The sequence below is a fragment of the Crocodylus siamensis genome, chromosome 4 (genome assembly GCF_052110815.1).
Source record: "Crocodylus siamensis isolate JL-2025a chromosome 4, ASM5211081v1, whole genome shotgun sequence".
Taxonomy (NCBI): domain Eukaryota; kingdom Metazoa; phylum Chordata; order Crocodylia; family Crocodylidae; genus Crocodylus; species Crocodylus siamensis.
In genome coordinates this window covers 170,241,239-170,266,875 of record NC_143398.1, presented here as the reverse complement: position 1 = coordinate 170,266,875, position 25,637 = coordinate 170,241,239, and the positions used below count along the sequence as shown (strand labels likewise).

At 43.9% G+C, this 25,637-nt stretch overlaps 1 protein-coding gene across 1 annotated transcript in view; it reads left to right on the top strand.

The window, feature by feature from the left end:
* Positions 1-434: 434 nt before the first annotated feature.
* Positions 435-25,637, top strand: part of ACADL (acyl-CoA dehydrogenase long chain) — a 30,768-nt gene continuing 5,565 nt past the window's right edge. The window contains exons 1-9 of the mRNA XM_090044909.1: positions 435-676; positions 5,416-5,577; positions 7,030-7,167; positions 8,880-9,044; positions 11,249-11,315; positions 13,100-13,264; positions 13,597-13,698; positions 21,534-21,647; positions 23,963-24,090. Coding sequence (XP_089901035.1) covers positions 603-676; positions 5,416-5,577; positions 7,030-7,167; positions 8,880-9,044; positions 11,249-11,315; positions 13,100-13,264; positions 13,597-13,698; positions 21,534-21,647; positions 23,963-24,090 — 1,115 coding nt within the window. The 5' untranslated portion in view covers positions 435-602. The remainder of the gene's footprint in view (positions 677-5,415; positions 5,578-7,029; positions 7,168-8,879; positions 9,045-11,248; positions 11,316-13,099; positions 13,265-13,596; positions 13,699-21,533; positions 21,648-23,962; positions 24,091-25,637) is intronic.

The following is a 25,637-nucleotide window of genomic DNA, read 5'->3' as shown; positions in this document are numbered from 1 at the left end:
GCATACTGCAGGGTGTGCATCAGGAGGGCAGTGTGTGTGTGTGTGTGTGTGTGTGTTGCTTTCTGACAGGCTTTATAGCTGTGCTGCACTATGGCAGTGTGTGCTGCATACCACAGGGTGTCATCAGGAGGGGTGTGTGTGTGTGTGTGTGTGTGTGTGTGTGTGTAGGGGGTGCTGTGTGTTGCCTTCTAACATGTTTTGTGTGTGACTTTGCAGGGTGGCAGTGTGCGCTGTATCCTGGCAGGGCGTGTGTGGGTTTCACACTAGCTGTGTGTATGTAAGCATGTCTGTGTTGGGCGGTGTCACACTGGCTGTGGGGGGGGTGTCACACTATCTGTGTGTGTGTGCGCGTTGTGGGTGTTACATTGGCTCTGTGTGTGTGTGCACGCCTTGGGGGCTGTCACACTGGATGTGTGTGTGTGTATGTGCGCGTGCGCGCCTGGTATGCGAGCGAGGCCGTGCCCGACCTAGGCCCCGCCGGCGTTGCGGGGGGGCGGGTGCGCGCCGGGCTCCTCCCCGCTGCGTGGGCTCTGAGGTGCCTGCTGCCCCACACCGCCCCGCCCCGCCCTGCTCCCCAGGAGGGCGCAGGTGCTGGCGGCAGGATGGCTGCGCGGCTGCTCCGGCTGGGCAGAGCCTTGGGGCCGCTGCCCCCACGCGCGCCTCGCGCCTCGGCCAGGTGAGGGCGGGCGGCGTGCGGCGAGCCCCGGGCTGGGCAGGGAGCAGCCAGGCCCCCTCCTGTCCTCGGGCCGGGCCCCGGGTGGAGCCGCGGAGCTGCCCGCAGGAGGTCGCCGTCTCTCAGGCCTGCAGTAGTGGGGCGGGGGGAAGCCGTAGTTTCGGCTCTCTCTGTCGCTCCCGCGCGGCCCCTGCCTGGCCCAGGCCCCTGGGCGGCCTGACCCACTACAACGCTCCGGTTCTTGAGTGGGGAAAACAGGGGCTCCCTCGCACCTGCCTCCATCTGTGTCTCTCGGGTGACCGCAGCCAGATGTTCCCAGCCTCTACTTCGGGTATTTTTCACATGGAGGACAGCAGTTGTGGGGATCTGCCTCTGCTTCCTTGTGTTTTAGGGTTGTGTCATTACTATTATGTCTGTGAAACCAAGCAATGGTCTCAGTAGGTGAGTTCAAAGTTACGAATCCACTGTTTAGTTTGTCGAGGAGATGCTTCTTCCTGTTGTGGGGCCTTGTTTGTATCTCCACAAGCGCGGAGTGAGTTAGTGCTGAGGCCCCCGTGGCTGTGCAGGGGCCTTGGCCTGCCCTCAACCTGTTTAGCAAGGACCGCTCTTGCTGTGATCGTTCAAAGCCAGCAGGTTGATGAGTGGGGTTGGTCACAGGGAACTTGTTTGTGACTTCCCATGGTTCCCATTCCTTGATCCAGTCGTGTCATTTAGGATGATAGATGGAAACGGAGGATCGTTTTTCCACCTTTTGGCTGAGATCAAGCAAGATGGTGTATGAATCCCAAGGCCAGCTCCAGACCTGGGGCTTGCATGTAGGACACCTGTCCGGATTTGGGGAGTATCTGAAGCCTGAGACGGATAGGCTTTCACACCCTAATACTAAATATGTTGGATAGTTAGTTTTGAAAACTAAGTCTTTTAGTGGCTGTGAGATTTTTGGGTGGGCACTGGGTAAGTAGGTGGAGGTCCGTATACTTTGTTTGTCGTGGGGAAACTAGAAAATGTAGACTAAATAGATGGCAAAAACTATGTATGCAGAGGTGGGTACAATAATGTGCATATTAATTCCTGCTTGTCAAACACTTGAACCAATGACCAGAAGAATTACTGCAGTTTTTGTTTTAGCCAATAAGGTCCCAAGCCTGTACACACCATTAAATGTTACACTAGAAACCTCATGCTGCTTCATTTGGCTGCCTGATTTGGTTCTAGTAGCATTTTGCACAGTCTAAAGTGCATGTGTGGCAATAACTATTTGAATGATTGAACCCACGAAGGGCAAAACAGGTTAAAGAGGTATCAGAAAGCTTATATTGACAATTGGTTATTTTTATCATTATTTATACAGTTTCTGCAGAATTATGACAAGCAAACCCCCTTCTTAAAATACAAAGTTTCAACCCTCTGAGAGGTGAATTTGTTGTGAAACAAGACCATTGTGTATAAATGTATGAACGAAAGCATCACTAGGAACTGAGTGAAATCAGGATTCTGTGTTTGGCATAAATCTCTGACTGTGATTGTTTTTATTCACAGCACTTGTATGATGAGATTGAAATATTTTTGTTTTGTTGCAGTGGTGGTTAATGGGTTCACAGAGACTGTAGTAGGAGGAAGAGAAGCAGCAGAGTTTAATTAATGGCTTAATAAAAATTACCTTATAATTGTGGTGGTATTAAAATGTGGTGGTATTGATTTGAGGGAGCCTGCCTATACCACACATTTCTTGTGTTATGTAGTGGCATCTTTAAACACATACCAAAAGGAGCATAGCTGTGCCCTCACTGTATTCATGCCTGCAATGCTGTGCATATGGGGCTATACTGCTTCTGGATCAGGAAGCAGCCTAAATGGGGAGATACGGCATGTTTGAGTTCACCCTTATCTGATGGGGTAAGTTTGAAGAGCAGAAATGCTCTTGTTCTGAACGTGAAGAACTTGCTATGTTTGACCACAACCTTGTGCCAGTGTACTTCTTGGCAGGCTTTGTTCAAACCTTCCAGTGCACCTTAGACAAATGCATGGTAGAGCTGACCAGAAAGAGCCTTTACTACATCTATCCTGGGTTGCTCCTGATTGACAATCATGTTGAGTGCTTCAGTAGTTTTGTAATGTGGGCAGTTGTGCGGTATGGACTATGATTAGGAACCTACCAAATCTGTGATTGTACCTTTTTTGCATAAAACATGAAATCGGGTGGGCTCCACAAAAAATGGCAGGCTCTGTGATTTTTGTGGGCTCCATTGCAACCCACTCCCCCCTCCCCCCCACCAAAAAAAACTAAGCTGTGAGCAGAGAAAAGGGTAGGAAGCCCTGCAGTCCTGAAATATGGGGGTGGGAGATTTGGGGGGAGGGCAAGGGAGGAGAACAGGGAGTAAATCAGAGGCTGAGCCTGTGACCTAGGCTCAGTCCAGGAGCCAGTCAGGAACTAGTCAGAGAAGTGAGAGGGTTTTGGCGGCAGCTTTTTAAAGGGGCCACAGACATGCTGATAAGGCATGGTATAGCTTGAGAAGGATTCTTCAGCATGACCACTGAGAAGGAATCCTCCAAGACAGCCAAATGCATTTTAGCACTGAGCTGTAAGTCAGTGTCCTGCAGGGACCTTGCACTCAGATGGAGGCAGACTGTTCTGTATTTCATGCAGTGGGACTGGATGTGTCGAGGAAAACCAGTATAGATTGACACTTAAGAGTCGAAGTGCATGTGAAGTGAAAAGCTGTTATGGAGGCTGAAGGTCGCAGTCGCTTGTTTCTTCCTCTGTCCTTGCTCTTTAAAAGGACCACAAATAGCAGTTTGGCAAGGCATGAAGTGGCATTTTCTCTCATAAAGGTTTTCACGGCAGTGAACATCCCACTGGAGAAACTTTATCACCCAAAATTAAGGTGAACCAAACCATACCAAATGCTGGCATTTTTTGTGTGCCAGCAAGCTTTGCCAAGACTATCTCTTTGCAGTGATCGCTTTGCATATACAGTCCACAGAGTGCTTATCGGCAGAGTATGAATCCTTCTCCATTGTGGCCAATGAAGCCACTGACAGGATAGCTACATGCTGCACATTTTATTTGTACCAGGGAACTAGACAGACAGGGACCTGCCTGTGTTTCAAAGAGATCCAGTCCACCTTGCATCTCTCAATTTTTCTACCGTGTCTCAAGCCATAATGAAGGTAATTGTCAGCTGTAGCTTAGAATTTAACAATATCTCAGCATTCCTGTCAGTGCAGTGTACGTATGTGCTCTGAGGAATGCTGCCCAATGCAGGTCATGTCACCTACAGTGCACACATTCTGCCTTTAGTAAGTGACATCTGGCACACGTAGTTCCGTGATGTGAAAAGCCTAGTGTCCTCTTTCAAGAAAGCCTTCAAGCACTGTCCAGGCTATAAGGTCTGGTACAGGGTGGCTGTTGCTCATCAAAGTGGGGACTCGCATACCATTGTGTCGTGCCACTGTCACCAGAGTCTGTGCTCACAAGGTGGAAATTGTGGTTTAGCGTAGTCCATTACCACACCAAGCATATGCAGTACTACCAGCAGCTTTTGAGCAAGGAGCTGGAAATCACACCCAGCACACAGTGCATGCTTGAGCTTCGTGATCTCCTAAGGTGATCTTGCAACATTCAAGATCAAGTGATGTGTGTGGCTGAAAATGCCACCCAGTTCATGGAGCTTCTAATATGGTTTGAAGGCTAGCAGGCTGTGACCCACCATGCAAGTTGCTGGATTTGATATACTGAGTTGAAGACATGGCATCACAAGAACTGTCAAGCTGTCCTTGTGAAAATCACCAGGGACAGGACCTGTTCCAGGCATTAGCTGTGAAGCTGAACCAGTACTACAGGTACCGCAGTTCAGACAGACAGCTGCCACCTTCCTTAGTGCTGTTTGCATGTTGGACCCCAACCAGATGCCTGTTCTGAGTTGTGACCCTCAGCTACTGAAATCAATCTCTGGATAGCAAAAAGAGCATGACAATGAATGTACTGCTTACGTGAACTTTGTCAGAGTGCTGGGTGCCTGTGTCTGTTTTGAAACTGTCTGTGCCTGGTTTCCATGTCTCTATGTCCTGGCAAAATGCTGCCTCACCATTCCAATTAACTCATTGCCATCTCAGTGTACAGAGAAGTGTTCATTCCACAGAGACAAAGAACGTCTCCAGCAACAGCCACTGGATGCAGCATTTAGTATCTAGCATGTCCCAAGGTCAGCATTCAGTAACCTTTTTACAGTGTCCTTTAAAATGTATGTAGTTGGTATGAGTTACAATTCATTTTGTGTGTAGCTTTAATTTAATAAGATACTTCAGTTTAAATTTTAATTAAATGCTTAGATTGCTTAATAATGCATCAATTAATGCCTTCCACGGGCATAATCTCTTGATTAAACCTACAAAAGCAATTAAGGGAAGCACTGTTAAGCAATTAAGCTGTGGTTTCAGGCCATCTGGCAATCTCCCGAAATGGGTGGGACTGCTGGAACCCCTTAGCCAATCAGAGGTGTGGAGGGGTCCTGCCACACTCAGCCCATGAAAATGGTGGCTGGCTCGGGGATCTGCCTGCAAAATCGCCCAGCTGTGTCCTTGAGTTTAGTAAACCCCTGACTAAGTTGTATAATCTAAATTGACATTTCAGTGGTGAAAAGTCAGCGCTGCCCAGGCTTGACTAGGACAAGTGGGTTTTTTTTCCCCTTTGTAAAAGCATATACAGGTTTCCTTACTGCTTCTCTGACTCTAACTTGTAGGCATCTACAGACTGAAAATCATGATGTGCAACGTCCAGAAACATTTTCTGCCAAAAGTTTAATGGATATAGGAACTCGGAGGATCTTCACTTCAGATCATGATATCTTCAGGGAAAGCGTGAGGAAATTTTTCAGGGAAGAAGTGGCTCCTAATCATGCAGAGTAAGAAATTGCTTAAATATTTTGTGTTGCCACAAAATATTCAGGGTTGTTTCTTAGAATTCTTTGGTAATGATGTTCTGTATATAACTAGTAATTTGTTACATTTGCTTCTAAGCTTTCTTTTTGACTTGTAAAAAAAAAAAAAAAAAAAAAAGGAACCTCTTTGTCATGTGCCATATCATACATTTAAAGAAAAAAATATTTTTTTTCTCTCTGTATTGGTCATGAAAGAACGCCAGGTAGATGAGAACATATTCAGCCCATACAGAGATGGTGGAGATGTTCTGATAGATTTGTGTTAATACAGACTCTGAGAACTTGCCTTCAGAGATGACAGATAAGAGGTTTTAATTCCTGTGCCAATTTGTTATTTAGCTGACAGTCTTAGCAAAGGTACTTGAGTAATAATAATAGCATATGGGAGCTACAGTCATGAGTCAGGAAACCACCCTGCTAAGTCGTTTATGCCCCCAGAACAAGAAGTTGGTCTCTGCCAAAAGAACTAAAAATCTAAAAGTACAGGTAATACAGAAGCCAATTAGGGAGGAGTTGCCTTCTCCATTTACTGCTTGCAAACAGGTTAAGAACGTGAAGGTGGAAAGGAATTTAAATTAGGCAATGAAAGTGATGAGTTCAAAACCTGATGAAGAATGTTTTGCACCTGAAAGCTTGTCTAATTCTATCCCATGCCACATGTGGATGACAGGAGGACAGATCTGAGGTGTGATCCAGCCTCAGATGTTATCAAGCCTTATTGCTGGTACAGGGGAAGCCAGAGATCATCTTCCCCAGCTCCTCTTGCACCTGCAGATAGCAAGCTCCTGCATTTGTGAGTTCTGTAGCTTACTGGATTTGCAGCCATGGCAGTACCCCATGGCTGACAGGATGGAGAGTCCCACAGCTTGTGGGACTTGTGACCCCAGCAGTGCCCCATGGCTACAGGGGCTGAAAGTCATCTCAGCTGTGGGAATTCCAGCTCCAGCTGCACATGCTGCACCCCTGTGGCTGGGATCCCTGTCAGCTACACATGCAAATTAAAGCTGGATAGAAATCAGCTGTAAAGTTGTTGCCTATCTTGTTCCACTTTATAGCTGGGTGAACTTTTTAATGCCATAAAAGTTACTTTGCACATGTAGCTGGTCTAAATTAATTGCAGAGAGCCAGTTAATTGCAGAACATATGAGCCCCAGAGAGCTGGTTGTACCTTGAGGCCATGTTAGTATGCTGTGCACTCCTATCTCAGTGCAAAGAACAAATAGGAAGTATAACACAGATGGAAAAACATGTACTTGTTTACACATTTGAGGTTGGTTTATGAAACTGAAAGTCTTGTCCTTAAGCAGTGAAACCAACCTGTGTGCAGATATTAAGGGGAGGACAGAGCAATTTTGCCAAATCTCAAATGATATGAGGGGAATTCTACTGATTTGTTCCAATCCTATATCATTTCAGATGGGAGAAAGCTGGACAAGTGAGCAGAGAGGTCTGGGAAAAAGCTGGAAAACAGGGACTGTTGGGTATCAGTATATCAGAAAAACATGGTGGCCTTGGAGGCAACATACTATCTTCAGCTGTGGTCTGGGAAGAGCAGTAAGTATGAGGCACTTTAACAGGAAACTTGGTAATAATATCTAGAGATTTTATTTTTTCCATACGGTTCTTTTAGTCCTGTTGTAGAAAGTGTGTCCCCAAGGTGATAGTAGTTTCCTCTGTTAGAAGGGGATGCATTGGACATAAGTAAATTATTCCTAGTTTAAATATTTCAAGCAGGGTAGATTTGTTTTAAATCAAATTAATTTAAATCAGGATTTAAATTACTGGTCAAGGTGCCTCAATTTAATCACTGTTTTATACAAAAAGTTCATTCTTGTTGTTTGATGTCCTCTAGTCATTTAACTTTTTGAAACTTTGCACTTTTAGCAAGAGATAAGGGCTTGACTCTGTGTACACAAACTTGTAGAGAGACAAGAGAGCTGATGGGTAGGTAATCAGGTCTGCTCTCTCTCATCTTCATATACTGCTGTTTCATAGTAGTTAGGTGTCAGAAGGGACCTAAATAGATCATCTAGTCTAACCCCCCACCACTGGCCAGAGCACACGCAGGGATCACATGACTCCATACAGGTTTTCATCCAACCTCTTTATGAACTTACCCAAGGTAGGAGTGAGGGCCACTTTCCTAGGAAGTTGGTTCCAGATCCTAACCACACTAAGAGTGAAACAGTGCCTCCTAATCTCTGACCTGAACCTAGTCTCCAGCAGCTTCTGGCCATTGTTCCTCATCACCCCAGGTGTTGCTGGGGGGAATAGGACCCTTCCTATTTGCTGCTGATCTACCCTAATGAGTTTGCAGGCAGCCACCAAATCCCTCCTTAGCCTCTGTTTGCTGAGACTGAACAAGTTCAGGTCCCTCAGCCTCTCTTCATAGGGCCTGCCCTGTTGCCACCCACTTCTGTAGTCTGTCCAAATCTAATTTCAGCCTCTCTCTCCCTTCCAGCGTGCCTACTTCTCCCCACATTTTGGTGTCATCGGCAAACTTGGACAATGTGTTTTCTACCCCCTTGTTCAAGTCGCTGATGAAGATGTTGAACAGTGTAGGCCCCAGAACTGAGCCAGTTAACTGAGCCAGGGATATTATCTCTTGAGACATAAATCCGTAGTTTGAGAACTGAAAGCATCACAGAGATGCTTAATGGGATCATCTCAACTGAGCACTGAGTCCCATTGGGTAGAGCATTTTTCTTTAATCTTTATTAATCTATAGAGGAGCCTCTGGGACCCAATACAACTGGGCCCCTAATATAGTCCATGGCCTGTTGTGACCTATTTATAAAACTTCTCTAAAAAGGTTACATGAATATATTGTCTCAAATAGTAGAAGTTATAATCCCTATTCCATAACGACATCCTTGAGCTTTAACGTATCTTAAATTAAAACTATATATAGGTTTATTTTTTTAAAGCATCTTAACAAAAAAATCAGATTTAAATAAAAAAAAATCAGATTTTTTTAATTTAAAAAAATTGTTGATTTTTATTCACCCTGATTTCAAGTAATTTTTTAAATAAGAAACATCATTGTATGCTATGTTTAGGACTTTGTATAGGAAAAATGCTTTCCTCTGCTAAGAGATGCAATGTTTTGGCAGGAAAAGTACTTTCTGAAGTTAAAATTGTATTGTTCTGATGCTTTTCTTGTCCTTCCCCTGCCTTTCCAGTGATGGTTCTGTGTTTTAGTAATATAACATTTCAGCATCTTTCATTGCAAAGAGTTTATTTAAATTCCAAATGTTCTTTCCCAGGATGTATGTTAATTGTACAGGCCCAGGATTTGGCCTTCATTCTGACATAGCCATGCCCTATATTGCAAACTATGGTTCCGAAGAACAGATTAAACGGTTTATCCCTGAAATGACTGCAGGCAAATGCATCAGTGCTATAGCCATGACAGAACCTGGGGCTGGCAGGTAAGACAAAAATGAAGACTAATTGTCCTTCTGATCATGCTGTGTACTTAATTTCATTATGTAAATATTTCTGAGTTTTTTTGATTGTACGGTTATTTAATTGATTGGACAATACCCCCAACTAGGTAGGACTACAATAATAACCTTCAAGCTGTTTTACAGCTTTATCAGATCAGGATGCTTGTTCTGAACACATCACCTTGTCCTCTGCCTTTGTATTAGCTTTAGATTATACATTTATAGTTACTAAGTTGTCTGTGAACAGACAATTTAAAATATGCAAAATGTAATCAGTAGAGGTGCACCAATATATTGGTGCATATTGGATCGGCAGCAATAAAAGGAAAATTAAAATTAGTGACCACTGGTGTTTTTTTGACCGGTGTAGCTGATAATATCATCAGTAAATGCTGCATGCATGTGTTCAGCTGCAGCATGCAGGTGGCCAAGAGTGCAGCCTAACAGCTTGGAGCAGTGTCCTGCCAGTAAGTCTGTGCGGGGTAGGAAGGGTAGATCGAGGTCCCCATGTTAAGGGAGGGAGTGGGGCAGGGGCAGGTGGTGAATGCAGCCCCAGGGCTGGGAGAGGGACAGAGCTGTGGGCAGCTCGTCTGGGGGCATGGGGAGGGGATGGAGATGGGGGGCAAGGGAGGGAGCAGCTCCCTGTTGCTGCATGCAGTCCCAGGGGAGGCATGCGGGGGCATGTGTGCCTCTGGATTTGTGCGTGGGGTGAGGGCAGGCTGCCTGCTGTGGGCTTAGGGCTAGGAGCTGTGCCTGCCTCTTCCTGGTGCAAGGCTGGGCTGGGGCTGTACTTGGGACAGGCAGGGTGGGGCAGGCTCAGCTTCTTGGGGTGATTGGTGGTGGTGGCGCTGGAAGGGGTGGCTATGGCGGGGTGGTTACAGGGAATTTTGGGGTGACTGTAGCCCCCTAAGTTTCCCCCAGCATCGTCCCTGCTTGGGGCACTCCACTCTGCTACTTTTTCTCTTGGGAGCCCTACCCCAAGCAGGGGCAATGCTAGTGGGGTGATTGAGGGGCTATAGCCACCCCAAAATTCCCCATACCCCACCCCTCCCAGCACTGCCATTACCTACCCCAGCCCTGCCACTGGGCAAAGGCTGGTGAAGCCCCTGGCTCTGAGCCCACAGCAGGTAGCTTGCCCTCACCCAGTACCAGGGGGCACATGGGCCCTCCATGCCTCCCCCAGGAGTGTGTGCATCGGTGGGGAGCCAGCTCCGGTCTCCACCCTCCCCCCCCCCCCATACCTCCTGGATAAGTCGCCTGCAGCCCTGTTCAATTCTCAGCCCTGGGATAGCATTCACTGTCCTGGCTAAGCAGCCCCTGCCCCTGCCCAATCTCTTCCTCACCATGGGGGTGTCAATCTGCCCTCCACCACAGACTTAATGGCAGGATGCTGCTCTATAAGCTGCCTGGATGCATTCTTGTAAATTGGCTATCAGATTGGTATCGGCCAATATGGTTGGTTAATCATTGGCTATCAGCCAGTTGGCCAAGAAAATCTTTATTGGTGCACCCCTAGTAATCAGGAGAGAAATAACATGCCTGTATAGAAGAGGCTTAACTTTTTCATAATAGATTTATTTCTGAATCTATTAACACTTCTTGTTTCTCTTCTCATTAATCTTTAGAGAGAGAAGTTATCCCTGTTCCATCACTTAAGTGCAAACAATACTGAGATTGCTGAACCAGGGTCCCATGCTTTAGTTCAGGAAGCCAAGTGGAGGTAGCATGGTGGGGAGCTCCGTCTTCATTACAGAGCTTTCATTGGTCCCGCAAATAGTAAATGCTTCTACAGGAGAACTGCCTGCGTAGAGCAGCATTAGTGTGGAGTGTGTAGTCCTGAAAGATGATGTTTCTGGGGTATGTCTACATAAACTAGCATTTAACCAGTATGTGTTTCTGCATATTTTGCTCCCCTTGCTGTAAACAGGTGTGTTAAAATAAAATGGGATTGTGTGCTGTGGTTAAGATCCACAGATTCACATAACATGCTCTTAGTTCCTGTATTTATTCTCTAGGACCTTTTAATACATTCCAGCATTTTACTTTTTCTTTTGCCTATTATTGTGCAAGATGGTTGATTAGCTGTGCAAATTCTAGACTTCATTCTGTGTTTTATACTATTATTTTCTTTTATGTGACTGCTGTGTGGATTTGATACGTGACTTGCTTTTTTAAATCAATTATAGTGACTTGCAGGGTGTACGGACATATGCAAAAAAGGATGGAAGTGACTGGATTCTCAATGGAAGTAAGGTATGTATGTGAATGGAGTTGGTCAGTGCAGGTCAAGGAGCTAGGAAATTGAGTTTGAGTCAGTGAGGGATTTGGTGCAGTTGTACTATTGGTACCCAGTTGTAAGTATTCTCATCCCTTTGTTTTTAATTTTCAGTCAGTTACATTTTAAAGAAGATTTTTTTTCCCATTATGCTGCTTAGTCATCTGAGCGAGCTCTAAAGAGAAAAGCTTTCATTGGTGAACAAAAAAAGTGGCTTGTATTTAAAGATTTGGCTCCTTTCTTGCATTGGCGTAATTAGTTTGCATGCTATCACTAAAGCTCGAACTGTTCTTTCAGTTCCATGAAGTTGGTAGCAGTGTCCTCCATACTATGAAATTCCTTGTAGCTTTAGGGAAATAAAAACTTCTTGATGCTTCAACATAAATATGGAGGCTTTTTCCATTGGGTTTACTGTTCCAGGTATGAAGTAAATACCTTATCAAATGCTACCCATAGGTTGTCAAAACAATCATAAGGCTGGCAGTATGAACCCATTTCTTCTGCTCACTAAGCCCCTGAAATAATACTTGGGGGACCCTGTGAAACTTCTTGTAGAACATTTGACAGCTATTTAGGAAAATTTTGTTTCTTTACACAGGTATGAAGCATGGTTTCATCCTTAAAAGATCAGGAAACTTGAGTTCTGTTCCTGTCTCCTCCACTAACTTTTTGATTTTGGACAGATTATGCTACCATTCTAGGCTCGTGTTTCCCAGTCAGTAAAAAGTTGGTGATAATTCTTTGTACCCGTGGTTGGTAAAGTGAACAAAATGAAAGCACAAAGTCGTCGTAGTAGTATTTTTGCTTGGGTTTATTTGGAAGATTCTTCCTGTTGTGATATCTATGCTACTTAACTTTTTAGCCACATTTATGGCTAGATCTAATTGTGTTTTCAGAGCTTAGTAAAGTGAGGCCTTGATTCTGATGGAGGCCTTTGAGCAGTGCCACAGTCATGTAATAAAAACATAATCGTATGTAGATTAACATGCTATTTAGACACATGCTTGTTATGCTGCATATCTGATTGTAGATAAGACAAAGCAATTTAAATTGGCCTGGGTAGGATTCTTACTCTTTATTCTGGTCTCTTTTCATCTATTTTTATCTATCATGTGGGATCAGAGCTCTGACTTGGAACATGTAGCACAGAGAAAGCAACTGTAAGTTTCCCACTACCCTCTTACGTGCATGTGCAGTTTTAAATACAGACAGACCAAGTATTATACAGAATTAAGTATTGTGAAAGTGGGGAACTTCCCCACTTTTTTCCATTTTATGCTTCGCCAGCTTGTCTTTTGGAAGAGGTGATTTTGCATAATATTTCAATACTCTTGTTCATAGAGGGAATCTTTGTAGTAGAGATTAATCCAAGTTAAAGACTTGCATCTGAATGCCTCTGAACTTCAGATATGTTCAGAATATATAATAAGTTAAAACCAAGTTTTGAATTTGTTCCCTGTGTGAAATGACTTACATGAAAACCCCTGTTCCAAGTATTCTTTAACTTTTGAGCTATTTGGACTCCAGACAGATCCAAGTTGTACTACTTGAAGCCAACTCTGTTTTATAGATTCTCTTCTGAAATACTTTATTTTTCTGGTTTCTGAGGTCTTAAGACTGTTTTGACACTTATAGCTTGCTTCCTAATGGCCTTCAGTTGTAGAAGTGTGTATGCCAGGTCTGCTGCTGCTTATAATATTCTCTTATGACTGACTGCCTGCCTGCCAGCTGGCCGCTTTATTTCATCTTGGTTTTCTTACAGGTTTTCATCACTAATGGCTGGTTGAGTGATTTAGTGATTGTGGTTGCAGTTACAAACCGTGAGGCCCGCTCTGCTGCTCATGGGATCAGCCTTTTTCTTGTCGAAGATGGAATGAAAGGATTCATCAAAGGAAGCAAACTGGAAAAAATAGGCCTGAAAGCACAGGTGTGTTATGTGAGCCTTATCAAGTGATGGACGTAGAGGCAGTTTAAAAGCTCTTGATTACCTGTGATACTTTCAAATAGATCAAATGGAACTCTACTAATACTTCAGTTCCTAGTTCTAACTGTGACAACAGGATATGTTCAATTAGACTGCATTGCTGGGGTTATACAGTGTAGTTTACTAAAGCAGCCTCCAGTGAATATAAGTAAATACCAGTCTGGCTATAGTAGATAAGAATTAGGTAATAATGAGTAAGTATGAGGAAGAGGAGATGCGAAGAGGAGGCGAACCTGATTATTAAGCTGTTTTGTTTTATTCAATGTAATCTTTAGGACACAGCAGAACTGTTTTTTGAAGATGTACGTTTGCCAGCTAGTGCCTTGCTTGGAGAAGAGAACAAGGGCTTCTACTATCTGATGGCAGAACTCCCTCAGGTAAGAGTGGTTGTCAAAAACTTGTCCATAGGGGTACTCTCAGATCCCCAAGTTTCTCCCCGTTGTCCCAATGCTTGTTCCAAGGAACAGACCAAGGTTTTCCCTGGAAAAACTTATCCCCTCCTAGCTTCAGCAGTACTGCCAGCAATTGATCCCGTCCAGCCTGCCAGCCACCACTGAGACCCTGAGGAAGGGCTGCTCCACTCCAGCCCGCTGCAGCTGGGGTTAGACCACACAGCACACAGACTCCTCTGCACTTCTTCCCTCCCATCAAATCCATCCCTGCCCAGCTTCCTGTTGGCACTGCGCAATCCTGGCACCATGGCCACCAGAAGCCAGGCCCATGTGGGACAGGGTACAATGCACCACACCAAGTAGCCATCCTGCTCACTGATGAGCGTGGCACCACTAGGAGGTGACTCCATGCCGGCCACAGGGGAGACTCAAACGAGGCAGCCACCCCCAACTTTTTCCTGGTATGGCGCAGTGGCTTATTGTACTGGGCAGGAGGGATGGCTACTTGGCAAGCTGCATCGCACCCTGTCCCTTGCAGGTCTGGATGCCAGTGGCAGCACTGCCAGGACTGCATAGTATCAGTAGCAGGGGTGGGCAATTATTTTGGGTGGAGGGCTGCTTACTGAATTTTGGCAAGCTGTTGGGGGTAGCCCTGCCCCTTGACAGGTGCCTCATCCCTTGACAGAGGGCTCTCCCCTGGTTGCCATCTTGTGACCGGAGGTCCACTCCCCTGCCATCCCCCTGACCTTTGCCACCAGAAGTCCCTCCCTTTGCCCCCGGAAGTACTTCTTTCAGCAAGGAGTTTTGCCATCTCAGAACCAAAAAACATACCAAATTATATTCTAAAAATTGAATATCTACAACATTCATTAATTTGATTTCAGAAACATTTTTGTCCTGGTTTACACGCGTTTGTGTAATGTACACAGAGATCACTGCACAGTAGCTTAAAATGAAGTCTTACTCTTGTATATTTTGGGGGGTGGGTATAGATTTGTGGGGGGCTGTGGGTGTGTGGGTATGTAGGGTGAGGGAGCACGTGGGTGTATATATGGATATGTGGCGTGTGCGTGGGTCTGGGGGGGAAGGAGGCTGGGGTTTATTTATGGCAGTGTGAGGGGAGGTGTGGGTGCATGTGTATAGTGGGGTGTGCATGTGGGACTTACCCTATGAACACACACACACATGCACATACATGTGCACATGCACACTCTGCCCCTGTGCCTGCAGATGCTCATGCACACACATACACACTCACCACCTCACCCCGCACAGTCCTGTGCTCTCAGTCTGAGGCAGTCAGGAGCCACAGCCACCTGGTGCTGAAGCAGGGCTGGGGCAGGAAACAGGGAACTGGTTGGGGGTGGGCAGGGCTGGACTGTTCAACCCTGCAAGCCTGCTGAGAGTTCCCTCTGAATACTACTGCAGCTGACTCCTGTCGGCTTTGATTTATTAGTAAATTAATTTACTAATTTTTTTTAGGGGCTCTATGAGCCAGATAGAATAGCCTGGTGGGCCAGATCAGCCTGCCCCTGATCAACAGGAAGCCAGGGGGAGGGTGGAGGAGTCTGCACGTTGCATGGCTGAGTCAGGCCCCGGCTATGGCAAAGTGGAGGAGCACTAGGCATAGTCCTCCTTCAGGCTCCTGGCTGAGGCTGGCAGACCAGATGGTATCAGTTAGCATCTTCTTGCCCCTCTCCCACCCCTCTAGCCCTCAACAGCTCACCAAAACTCCTTATATGACCCTCCATCATTGTCCACCCCTGTTCAAGAGAGTCCTGCCAAAATTTCCAGACTTTAGCTTTCCTACTGAGCCTGACAGCCCCTGATTGCTGGGGACTTGTACCAACCCATTCCTCATGATGAGTCTAAAGACCACCAGTAATTCACAAAAAGCTTCTAAATACTTCCAAGCCAGCCCTGTTCACTTTTTTTAAAGTCTTGGGATTCTCTAGAAAGCTTGTCCATCTTGGGATTCCTGGAGTTTTCTTGGCTAATTACCCATTTTCCGTGATATATCTTCATTATTGTGACGGTGATTTTGCCCGATGGAGGCAGACAGTACCTTGGGTGCCTGTCCCAACAATAGTCCTTTCGGCCTGTGTTTGCAGTGATAACTCTTCTTGCCCTACTATTGGGTGGGCCAGTGATCTCTTACTAGTTTTGCCTTCCTTCTGTTCTTTTGACACAGAAATGGCTCTTACCTTAAAGGCTTGTCTGCAACTTTTGATTAAACTATGACCCCAAATAGTAAAAATATGTATTACACACACACACACACACACACACACACACACACACACACACACGCACACACACTATAATGTAGTGTAATGTAATGTAATACAACACACACGCACACACACTATAATGTAGTGTAATGTAATGTAATACAACACACACGCACACACACTATAATGTAGTGTAATGTAATACAACATAGAGTGATAAGAATAACATAAATAAATACATATTATTAACAGTTTTTTAATAAGATCACATGGTGGGACCCAATGCATGACTGGGCGGTGAATATCAAGGGCTATAGGCTGTACAGAAAGGATAGGGCAGGGAGGAAAGGTGGGGGCGTGGTGCTCTACATTAAGGAGGAATACACATCCTTGTCAATTAGCAAAGCATCAGAGGAGGGGCACAAGAAAGTGCTCTGGGTTAGAATACAAGGCAGTCAAGGGGAAAGAGATTTAATGGTCAACCAAGGGGAAGAGCTAGACCAGGAATTCTTAAGTCAGCTCACAGAGGTAGTTAGGTCAAAGGACGTGGTCATCATGGGTTCCTAGCCAGAATATAGGACCTCCATCTAACCCAGGAGGTGCACAGCCCGACCAGGGGAGATGCCTTGTTGGACCTGGTGCTGGCCATGGGTGACGACCTGGTGAGGGGGCTGTAGGTGCTTGACCACCTGGGCGAGAATGATCATCACCTGGAATTCACCATCCAGCACAAGGTGGCAAAGGCCTGCAGCAAGGCAGCAGCCCTAGATTTTAGGAGGGCAGACTTCAATGAGCTAAGGAGAATAGTCAGGGAACCAGTGAGGTCCCGGAGGGGAAGGAAGTCAGGTGTCCATGAAGAGTGGTTGCTCCTTAAGGAGGCGATCCTCCAAGCCCAAAGGGAGGTAATCCCAACATGAATCAAAGGGGACAGGAGGGTGCAAAAGCCCCCATGGCTCACCAAAAGCATCCAGGAATGTCTCCTAGCTAAAAGGGAGGCGCACACCCAATGGAAGGGAGGGGCCATCACCAGGGAGGATTATACTGCGTTTGCTTGGAGATGCAGGGGGGCAGTCAGGAAGGCCAAGGCGGAGATGGAACTGGAACTAACTACCCAAATCAAGGACAACAAGAAGTCCTGTTTTAAATACATAGGGGGCAAAAAGAAGGTTCTGGGTAATCTAGGGCCCCTGTAGGACACGCTAGGAAATTTGGTTGTCACACCAGATGACAAAGCTAACATATTTAACGATTTCTTTGCCTCTATTTTCCTGAGCAGGGACTGGAACAGCCACCCCCCCCTCTGGGCCTCCCTTGGACTCCAGGGGAGGCGCACCTAGGCCAAGGGTTAGTGAGGAACTAGTCAGGGAACTTCTTGGAGGGACTGGATGTATTCAAATCAGCTGGTCTGGATGATCTCCACCCTCGAGTACTGAGGGAATTAGCTGAGGTCATTGCGGGACCCCTGGCATGGCTGTACGAGCACTCGTGGTGCTCTGGTGTGGTGCCAGAGGACTGGAAGAGGATCACTGTGGTTCCCATCTTCAAAAAGGGGAAGAAGGAGGACCTGGGAAACTATAGGCCTATTAGTCTTACCTCAATCCTGGGCAAGCTTTTTGAGAGAATTACTTTGGCACTTGCCCACGAGGGGCCAGCAGGGAAGATTATGCTTAGGGGGAACCAACACGGGTTCATTAGCCCTGTCAGACCAACCTGGTGGCCTTCTACGACCAGGTCACCAAATCCTTAGATGCAGGGGTAGCAGTGGACATAGTCTTCCTGGACTTTCGGAAGGCCTTCGACACTGTCTCTCACCCCATTCTCATTAAGAAACTGGGGGACTGTGGTGTCGGCACCCACACAGTCAAATGGGTCACCAGCTGCCTGGAGGGCCGCACCCAGAGAGTGGTGGTGGATGGGTCATTTTTGACCTGGAGGGATGTGGGCAGTGGGGTTCCGCAGGGCTCAGTCCTCGGGCCCGCATTGTTCAACATCTTCATCAGTGACTTGGACGGGGGGCGGGGTAAGTAGCACCCTGTTCAAATTTGCTGATGACACTAAGATGTGGGGGGGATTTGGGCACACTAGAAGGAAGGAATAGGCTGCAATCAGGCCTAGACAGGTTACAAGGGTGGGCGGATGAGAATAGGATGGAATTCAACACTGAGAAGTGCAAGGTGTTGCACCTGGGGAGGAAGAACCAGCACCATATGTACCGGCTGGGGAACTCCCTTCTTGTCAGTACAGAGGCAGAAAAGGATCTTGGAGTCATCATTGATGCCAAGATGAACATGGGCTGGCAGTGTAGGGAGGCAGTCAGGAAGGCCAGCCCTACCTTGTCATGCATCCACAGATGCATCTCAAGCAGATCCAAGGAGGTGATCCTCCCCCTCTATGCGGCACTGGTCAGGCCACAGCTGGAGTACTGCATCCAGTTCTGGGCGCTGCACTTCAAGAGGAGGTGGACAACACGGAGAGGGCCCAGAGGAGGGCCACTTGCATGATCAGGGGGCAACAGGGCAGGCCCTACGGGACCTGAAACTATTCAGCCTCCACAAGGAAAGGCTGCGGGGGGTGGGATCTAGTGGCCTGTTACAAACTAGTCAGAGGGGACCAGCAGGCATTGGGGGAGTCCCTGTTCCCCTGAGCACTGCCAGGAGTGACCAGGAATAACGGTCACAAGCTGGCAGAGGGTAGATTTAAGCTAGACATCAGGAGGCGCTACTTCGCGGTCAGGGCAGCTAGGATCTGGAACCAACTTCCAAGAGAAGTGGTGCTGGCTCCTACCCTGGGGGGTCTTTAAGAGGAGGCTTGATGAACACCTTGCTGGGGTCGTTTGACCCCAATACTCTTTCCTGCCATGGCAGGGGGTCGGACTCGATGATCTGCTCGGGTCCCTTCTGACCCTACAAACTATGAAACTATGAGGTCAGTTGCATCGAACTTGAGATAAGTGTCTCTGTGGGAGATGCTATAACCCCCAAATCATTCCTGCTTTAGAGGTAGGTTCATGACAGTGAAACAAATTCACACTGTCTCCAGAAAGAGCGCAAGCCTGATGCTGCTGTTTTAAGATGGGATCTGCCATCTATAGATTATGGTAAAATGTGTCAGTTTAGGAGGTTGGATATCTGCAAACAAATCCTGCTGAGGCTACTTTTGATGTGCAGTACAGGATTTCTAGTTCTGGTCTGTTGGAACATCTATGAAATATCTAGCAATCTACTAATTAACGTTCAAATTACTTTATTCACTTTATATAAGACGTATGGGAAAGGATAACCCAGGTGTAGGAAGGATATTGTGTTTTCATACCTGACCTTGAGCACAAATCCCTGACACTGGGATGAAGAAAATGGGGTTAGAGTAGACATTAAAGAAGAGCACTACAAATAACTGTGGTGCCATTGTAGGATTTGTACATCGCATTCTATAGATTTACTCCACAGAGTGTATTCTTTTGCCCTTGAAACTGCATTGTGCAAAGCTAACTTCCTTTTGTTCTTAAATGCTAATGCCAACTGCAATTGAAGCTTTCTACAAGAGGAAAAATACTAAAATTTTAGAAAGTACATTCTAAAGAGTAAAGAGGCTTATAGGGCGAATGTAATAAAGCATCCTCGTACATTTAAAAAAGGTTTTAGAGGAACATAGGACTGGAAGAGGCCTTGTGGGCTATTGCTGGGAACTGTACTCATTCATAGGCAGCCATTATACCAGGATTCCCCAAAATTGCCCCAGTAAGTCTAAAATGCCTTGGCTTGTTAATAGACTTGAACACAGGTGATGAGTTACTACAGTTTTGGAATACTCGGGAAGAATAAAAACAATATTCTCATAGTATATTGCAGATAAAAAAGGTGTGGACATTACGCTTAAGAAATTATTAGTTTGTTAATTATGTTTTAAGTAGTAATCCAGGCACATGTGCAGGCAATTAGCTGTGCTACAAAAATGGAAAAAGGTTAATGTTACACAATATTCTTGTGGCTGGTTTCCATCATGCCATAAATTGAATTTATGGCAGGGTTAGAACTTGCATCAGGATTTCTAAGACGCCCTGGTGTGGCCCCCATCAACTCATGATCAGCTGATTGCTACCTGGATCCAGGGCTGCACCAGGGCTCCAACTGGCTCGAGTGTGATTGCCTTTCATTGGCAAAAAGCTGGTTCTGGGAAAAGCCCCAGTACAGTCCCTGGAACCAGCTGACAATCATCTGGTCCTCAGCTGGACTGGGACCATTTGGAGGCTCCAACTGGCCCCAGTGGTGGGTCAGAAGCTCCTGCCCCAGCTGCTTTCCAGTCTGGCTCCTGAAGCTCCTCCTGGAAACAGGTGTGTGGGACAGTTTCAGCTGGCCACAGTGATGCCAGCATGGACCTCGCAGCACCCTTGAAAAGGTCTCATGGCATGCTAGGAGAACACTGCTTTGTTAAATATTCAAACTACAACTGTTTTGTTATAAATGGCCTCCTTGTTTAACAGATTCTTTACTTCATTTTACACTATGGGTCAAAAATTTGACCTATTTTACTACTTGCAAAGTTGATTTAGTATCACATTCTTTCAGGGCATGTCCTTCAGAATTTTTAAAAATCAATTCAAATGGTCATGAACAACCTTACAGTGATGCTAAAAGCAATTATGTGAATTTGGATCTTAATTTCAGTCTTTCCATAGCTTAGGAAATGGAAGAAAAAATTGCAGACTTTTTAATATATTGAGACAATGACCTCCTAAAATTTGTTCAAATTACATTTTTAATTTGAAGAGTCAAACCAAATAATCAGAATTTAAGTTCAAATTCTGTTTTGATTTAAATCAGTATAAATATTACATATGCCTGTTTAGATGTGGGTTGTTTTTTTTTAGTTCTCCTGATGCAACTTGAAAAGTCACTGAAGAGTTTTTAAAAAGTATATTCTAAATGTCACAAATCAAGACAGTTGTGTCCATTAGATTTCATAGATATTAGGGCTGGAAGGGACCTTGGGAGATCATCAAGTCCAGCCCCTGCCCAAAGGGCAGGAAGTCAGCTGGGGTCATAGGATCCCAGCAAGATAAGCATCCAGTTTACTCTTGAAGGTGTTCAATGTAGGTGCTTGAACCACCTCCGCTGGCAGACTGTTCCAGACCTTGGGGGCTCGGACAGTAAAGAAATTCTTCCTTATGTCCAGCCTGAAACGATCTTGCAGGAGTTTGTGACCGTTCGACCTCGTCATCCCTTGGGGCGCTCTGGTGAACAAACGTTCCCCCAGATCCTGGTGGCCACCCCGATAAACTTATAGGTGGCCATCAGATCACCCCTGAGCCTACGCTTTTCCAGGCTAAAGAGTCCCATGGCTCTCAGCCTGTCATCGTAAGATCTGTTTTCCTGACCTCTGATCATGATTAGAGTGATTTCTTTTTTCAATGATGCATGTATCTACTTAAAAATATAAAGCAATGAAACAGAATTAACACTAACAGACAAAATTTAAGCTTTTGTTGCCAGTGTGTGTGTGTGTGTATGCGTCTACATTGATGTAGAGAGATTTGAAATGAATTATGAATGATAAGAATTCTTGCATTTTCTGTCATTTGTCTCTCAAAAGGAAAGACTGGCAATTGCTGGCATAGCACTCGCTAGCTGTGAATTCATGTTTGAAGAAACAAGAAATTATGTTAAGCAAAGAAAAGCTTTTGGGAAAACAATTGCACATTTACAGGTGAGTTTGAATCAAGATACATAGATTGAAATGTGTGTGTATATATGTCTTTTTTTCTAAATTAAAAAAAATACACACCAGAAATGCTGGACTGTTTTCAAAGATGATAATGTTTAATTAAGGATGTAACCAAAACAACTGTCTTCCCTCCTGATTAAATTATAATATAAATTATTTAAGTGTTTTTAAGGTATCATTGATGTTTCTATTTTTTTTATTTGAAGTACATAATAATTACTGCATAGTTTGTTAATATATGCTGAACAGTGTTTACATTCTGCCCCTAACTGAGGTGCAGTGACATAGATGGAGACTGATCAACTCTTGTCATTAGTGCAGGGGTCCATCTATGCATACCGTAATAGCAGGCCTACATAAGACTCCTTAGAAATCTTGCTGGGATTTTGTTCTTAATGTCCATGAAGGATTAGACAAATAATTACTTGTATTAAATTTTAAGAAATCTTGTTTGCAGCATCTATAGCTACTTAGGTAAGTGAGTGCCTAAAATGACTCCACGGAAGAATGTTATTTCATCCTTTGTGCACATAAGTCCCCTCCATTAATGGTAATTAATTGTGTGTTTTGACTGATGAGAGCCTTGCCCCTTTTTTATAAACCTGAAAAAAGGGTTTTGCATAATGGATTTTTTTTTAAAACAGCCTACCAGGCAAAAGTTGACTCTTTTTTTCAGACAGTGTTCATAGGATTTTCTTTGTTTGCTTTGTTTTTAATAAAGGAGTTTTCTTCAGTTTCTTTGTTTAAAAAAAAAAAAAACACACAAAAAACCAACCAACCAAAAAAAAAACAACTGGTTGTGGAGTCATCTTGAAAGCTGCATTAATATTACACATTTTTATGGGGAAATTATTCAAGTTCTAGTGTTTGGTACACAGAATGTGAATGAATCTTAAGGTTTTGGGGATAGGCAGTACTTGTGTTTATTCTCTTGTAGCCAAGAGAGAAACCAAAAGCTTAAAAACAACCCAGTTAACTCCTGATGCTTTTCCTATTAGGTTGGGGCATGTTTCTCACTGACTTAAAAGCAGGTTCAGGCCCATACAAGCAAAACAATTAGTATCTTTCTACGTAGTGTAAACTTTCATATGTTCAATTTAGTTTGTGTTTGTGTGAGTTCATAAAAATCAGGGTGTGATTTCACATTTTCAGTTTGCGAACTTAATGCTGAATTTCTTCTTTGAAAATAAAATATTTCATACAGATGTGTGTCATATTTTGACAAACAGCAGCGTTGAAAGCAGGCTGCCTATCTTCAATAAACTAGATAAAATAGAATATAATATCAAACCATTACATTACATGTATCTATTCTGGGTTTTTTGCAAAACCCAAAAGTATGGGTTGCAAAGATATATGTATAAAGCAAAGTTCTCTCCTTTCTAAGTAGCCTGCCATTTTGTCCAAATCATTTAGTCAGTCATGGACAGTTTTTGGAATTTAGTCTTTTTCTTTGTTAATCTTGATTGATCAGTCATTAGAGAAACTGGGAAGGGCAGTAGGACCTCCAATTATAGGGTAGCTTAAAAATGTGAAATAAGAAGACTTCTTCCTTGTTAACTGATCTTTTTTTTTATTCCCCTGCCAGAGTAGGAATTACTACAATATGTTTGACTCCTTGCCTTGTCTAGCTTTAAATAGTGCTGGCAGTTGGCTTTCTTTACTTTTATTTAGAAACATATTCCACTGTAACTGATCTCAGTGCTTGAGAAGTTTCCTGAAAGCCCATTTAAACTCTCCTTTGTTCAGTTGTATGCAGTTATTTCTACTTGTACCTGTTTAAGCTTTACTTTTTTGATGATTGAATTATAACTTTTTTTAAGTAAAAAAAAAAAAAAAAATCTCCTGGATTTTGATAATATATTTCTTTTAAAGAAATCTGATGTTTTAGAAAAGGTCTGGAATTTTATGAAGTGTTTCCAATATGCTAAGACAATTACTGCCTCTTAGCATAGAAACAATTTGCCACAAGAGGGAGCCCAGTTGACAAAGCATTCAGTGCAGAACCAGTATGTTACACTGTCTAGCAATTTATTTATTGAACTGCTGATGTATTGTTTTCCTATAAAAAAAACAAAACTCAAATGTGTGACTTGGTGAGTTTTTTATAATTTGCGTCTCTTCTGTTATTAGATTGGTGAGCTCACAGCTGTGTTAAAAACAAAAGAAAAGAAAATTAAATTTCTTTCTGCTGAGTAAAGTTCAAATTGCTGAGACCTTCCTGGCAAGTATTCACCTCTTAACATTTCTCTTCTTTCAATGTGTTGTTTCTCTTTCTGTTCCCAAACAAAAACCAGGCTGTACAGCACAAGTTAGCTGAACTGAAAACACAGATTTGCGTGGGCCGGGCATTTGTGGACAGCTGTCTCCAGCTGCACGCAGAGAAACGTCTGGACTCCTCCACGGCTTCCATGGCAAAATATTGGTATGCATGTTAAAGTAATATGGAAGGATATTACTGGTGTGAACTCCTCTGAATTCTAACATTAGAACATCTAACTGTCACAACTATGTATTTAGCTCCACAGCTAACATTCCAGTGATTCAGTCTTAAATTATTGATGGCATCTAACATCAGAATTCATTAATTAAACTCTGTAGTGGTGTAATGAGTATAAATCCTAGATAGGTACACTGAACCTTGGTATCTATTAATTGCAGCATTTCAAAATTAGTTACAGGATGTTAGCTTTTAAGATAAGGGTCCACTGAGCAGAATGACCTGACAACAACTTACTTAGTTTTGGTGAAAAAAATTACTGACTGTTACAAAAAAGTTTTACAGCTATAAAAGTTTAAAAACTATTGGCTTATCTTACTAGGTTTTCCTTACTTGAAGTTCACATAACAACAATAACATTTATATTTCTTACTTAATGAGCACTTACTTAGAAATAGGTGTTGGACTTACCTACTTTCTCAAAACTATGTGTTTTCAGAAAGAAATAGTTGGCCACAACTATATTTCTGTAACAAAAGACCCAAGGTATTTTATTTTTCATAATTGTATTTGTCACTGGCCGAAAGAAAAAAAAAAAACCAAGCAACTTTCTCCCTCTTTTCCTTCTCCCCTCCTCTAAAAAACAAACAAACAAAAAAAACAAACAAACAAAAAAACCCCCAACCCCTAGGAACTTTTTGTATGGTTATTTATTAACTTGTGTTTAACCAGACACAGTTAGACATTAGAATCATCTAAGGTACAATACATTTTTTGTGACTGCAGACTAAATTAGCTGTAAAAATGGAAACTACAGACTGAAGATAAGGAAATATTGGAACATTTTGAAGAAAATGTATAGGCTTAAAAAATTTAGACTGGATTAAACCTTTACAAAAAGTATAAGAATATGCACAAAAGTTAAGGGATTCCAGGTAAATCATTTACTATGCAAGGAAAGATTTTAATTGAGTGTTATTCCTGGCACTGCTTACCTAGCAGTACCTGGTACCTAAGCAGAATAATTTAGTTTTGAGGAGGAGGAAACAAGTAGTGCCAGCCTAAATGGATACTTCATTAGTGGGGGTTTTCAAAGATAGGAGTTTGCAAAATGCTCTGAATTTTTGTACTTACAAGATTAGTGACTTTGATGGCATGGATCCTTTAAATGATCTCTCTCTCTCTCTCTCTTCTGCCTTCAGAACACTCGCAACAAGTCTAAAAATTGCCTGGACAGAAAACTGTTATATTTGCCCAAATCTAAGACAGTTTTGAATTTAAGATGACCCCCCAATAATTCTATTCTATACATGGAAAATTATACATATGTTGCAGTTTCCATGTATAGAATCTAATTAGTGGAAATGCATGTACTAGGGGAGAAGGTAGCTGGGTGGGGTGGGCACGGGCTTGGGGAGGCAAAGGGTGTAGGGGGCAGGCAGAGGCATGGGGGGTAGGCTGCAGGTTCCTCTCTCCCATCCACCCTCCCCAGTTATCCAAGATGAACATGAGCTGCCAATGCTAGACCGCAG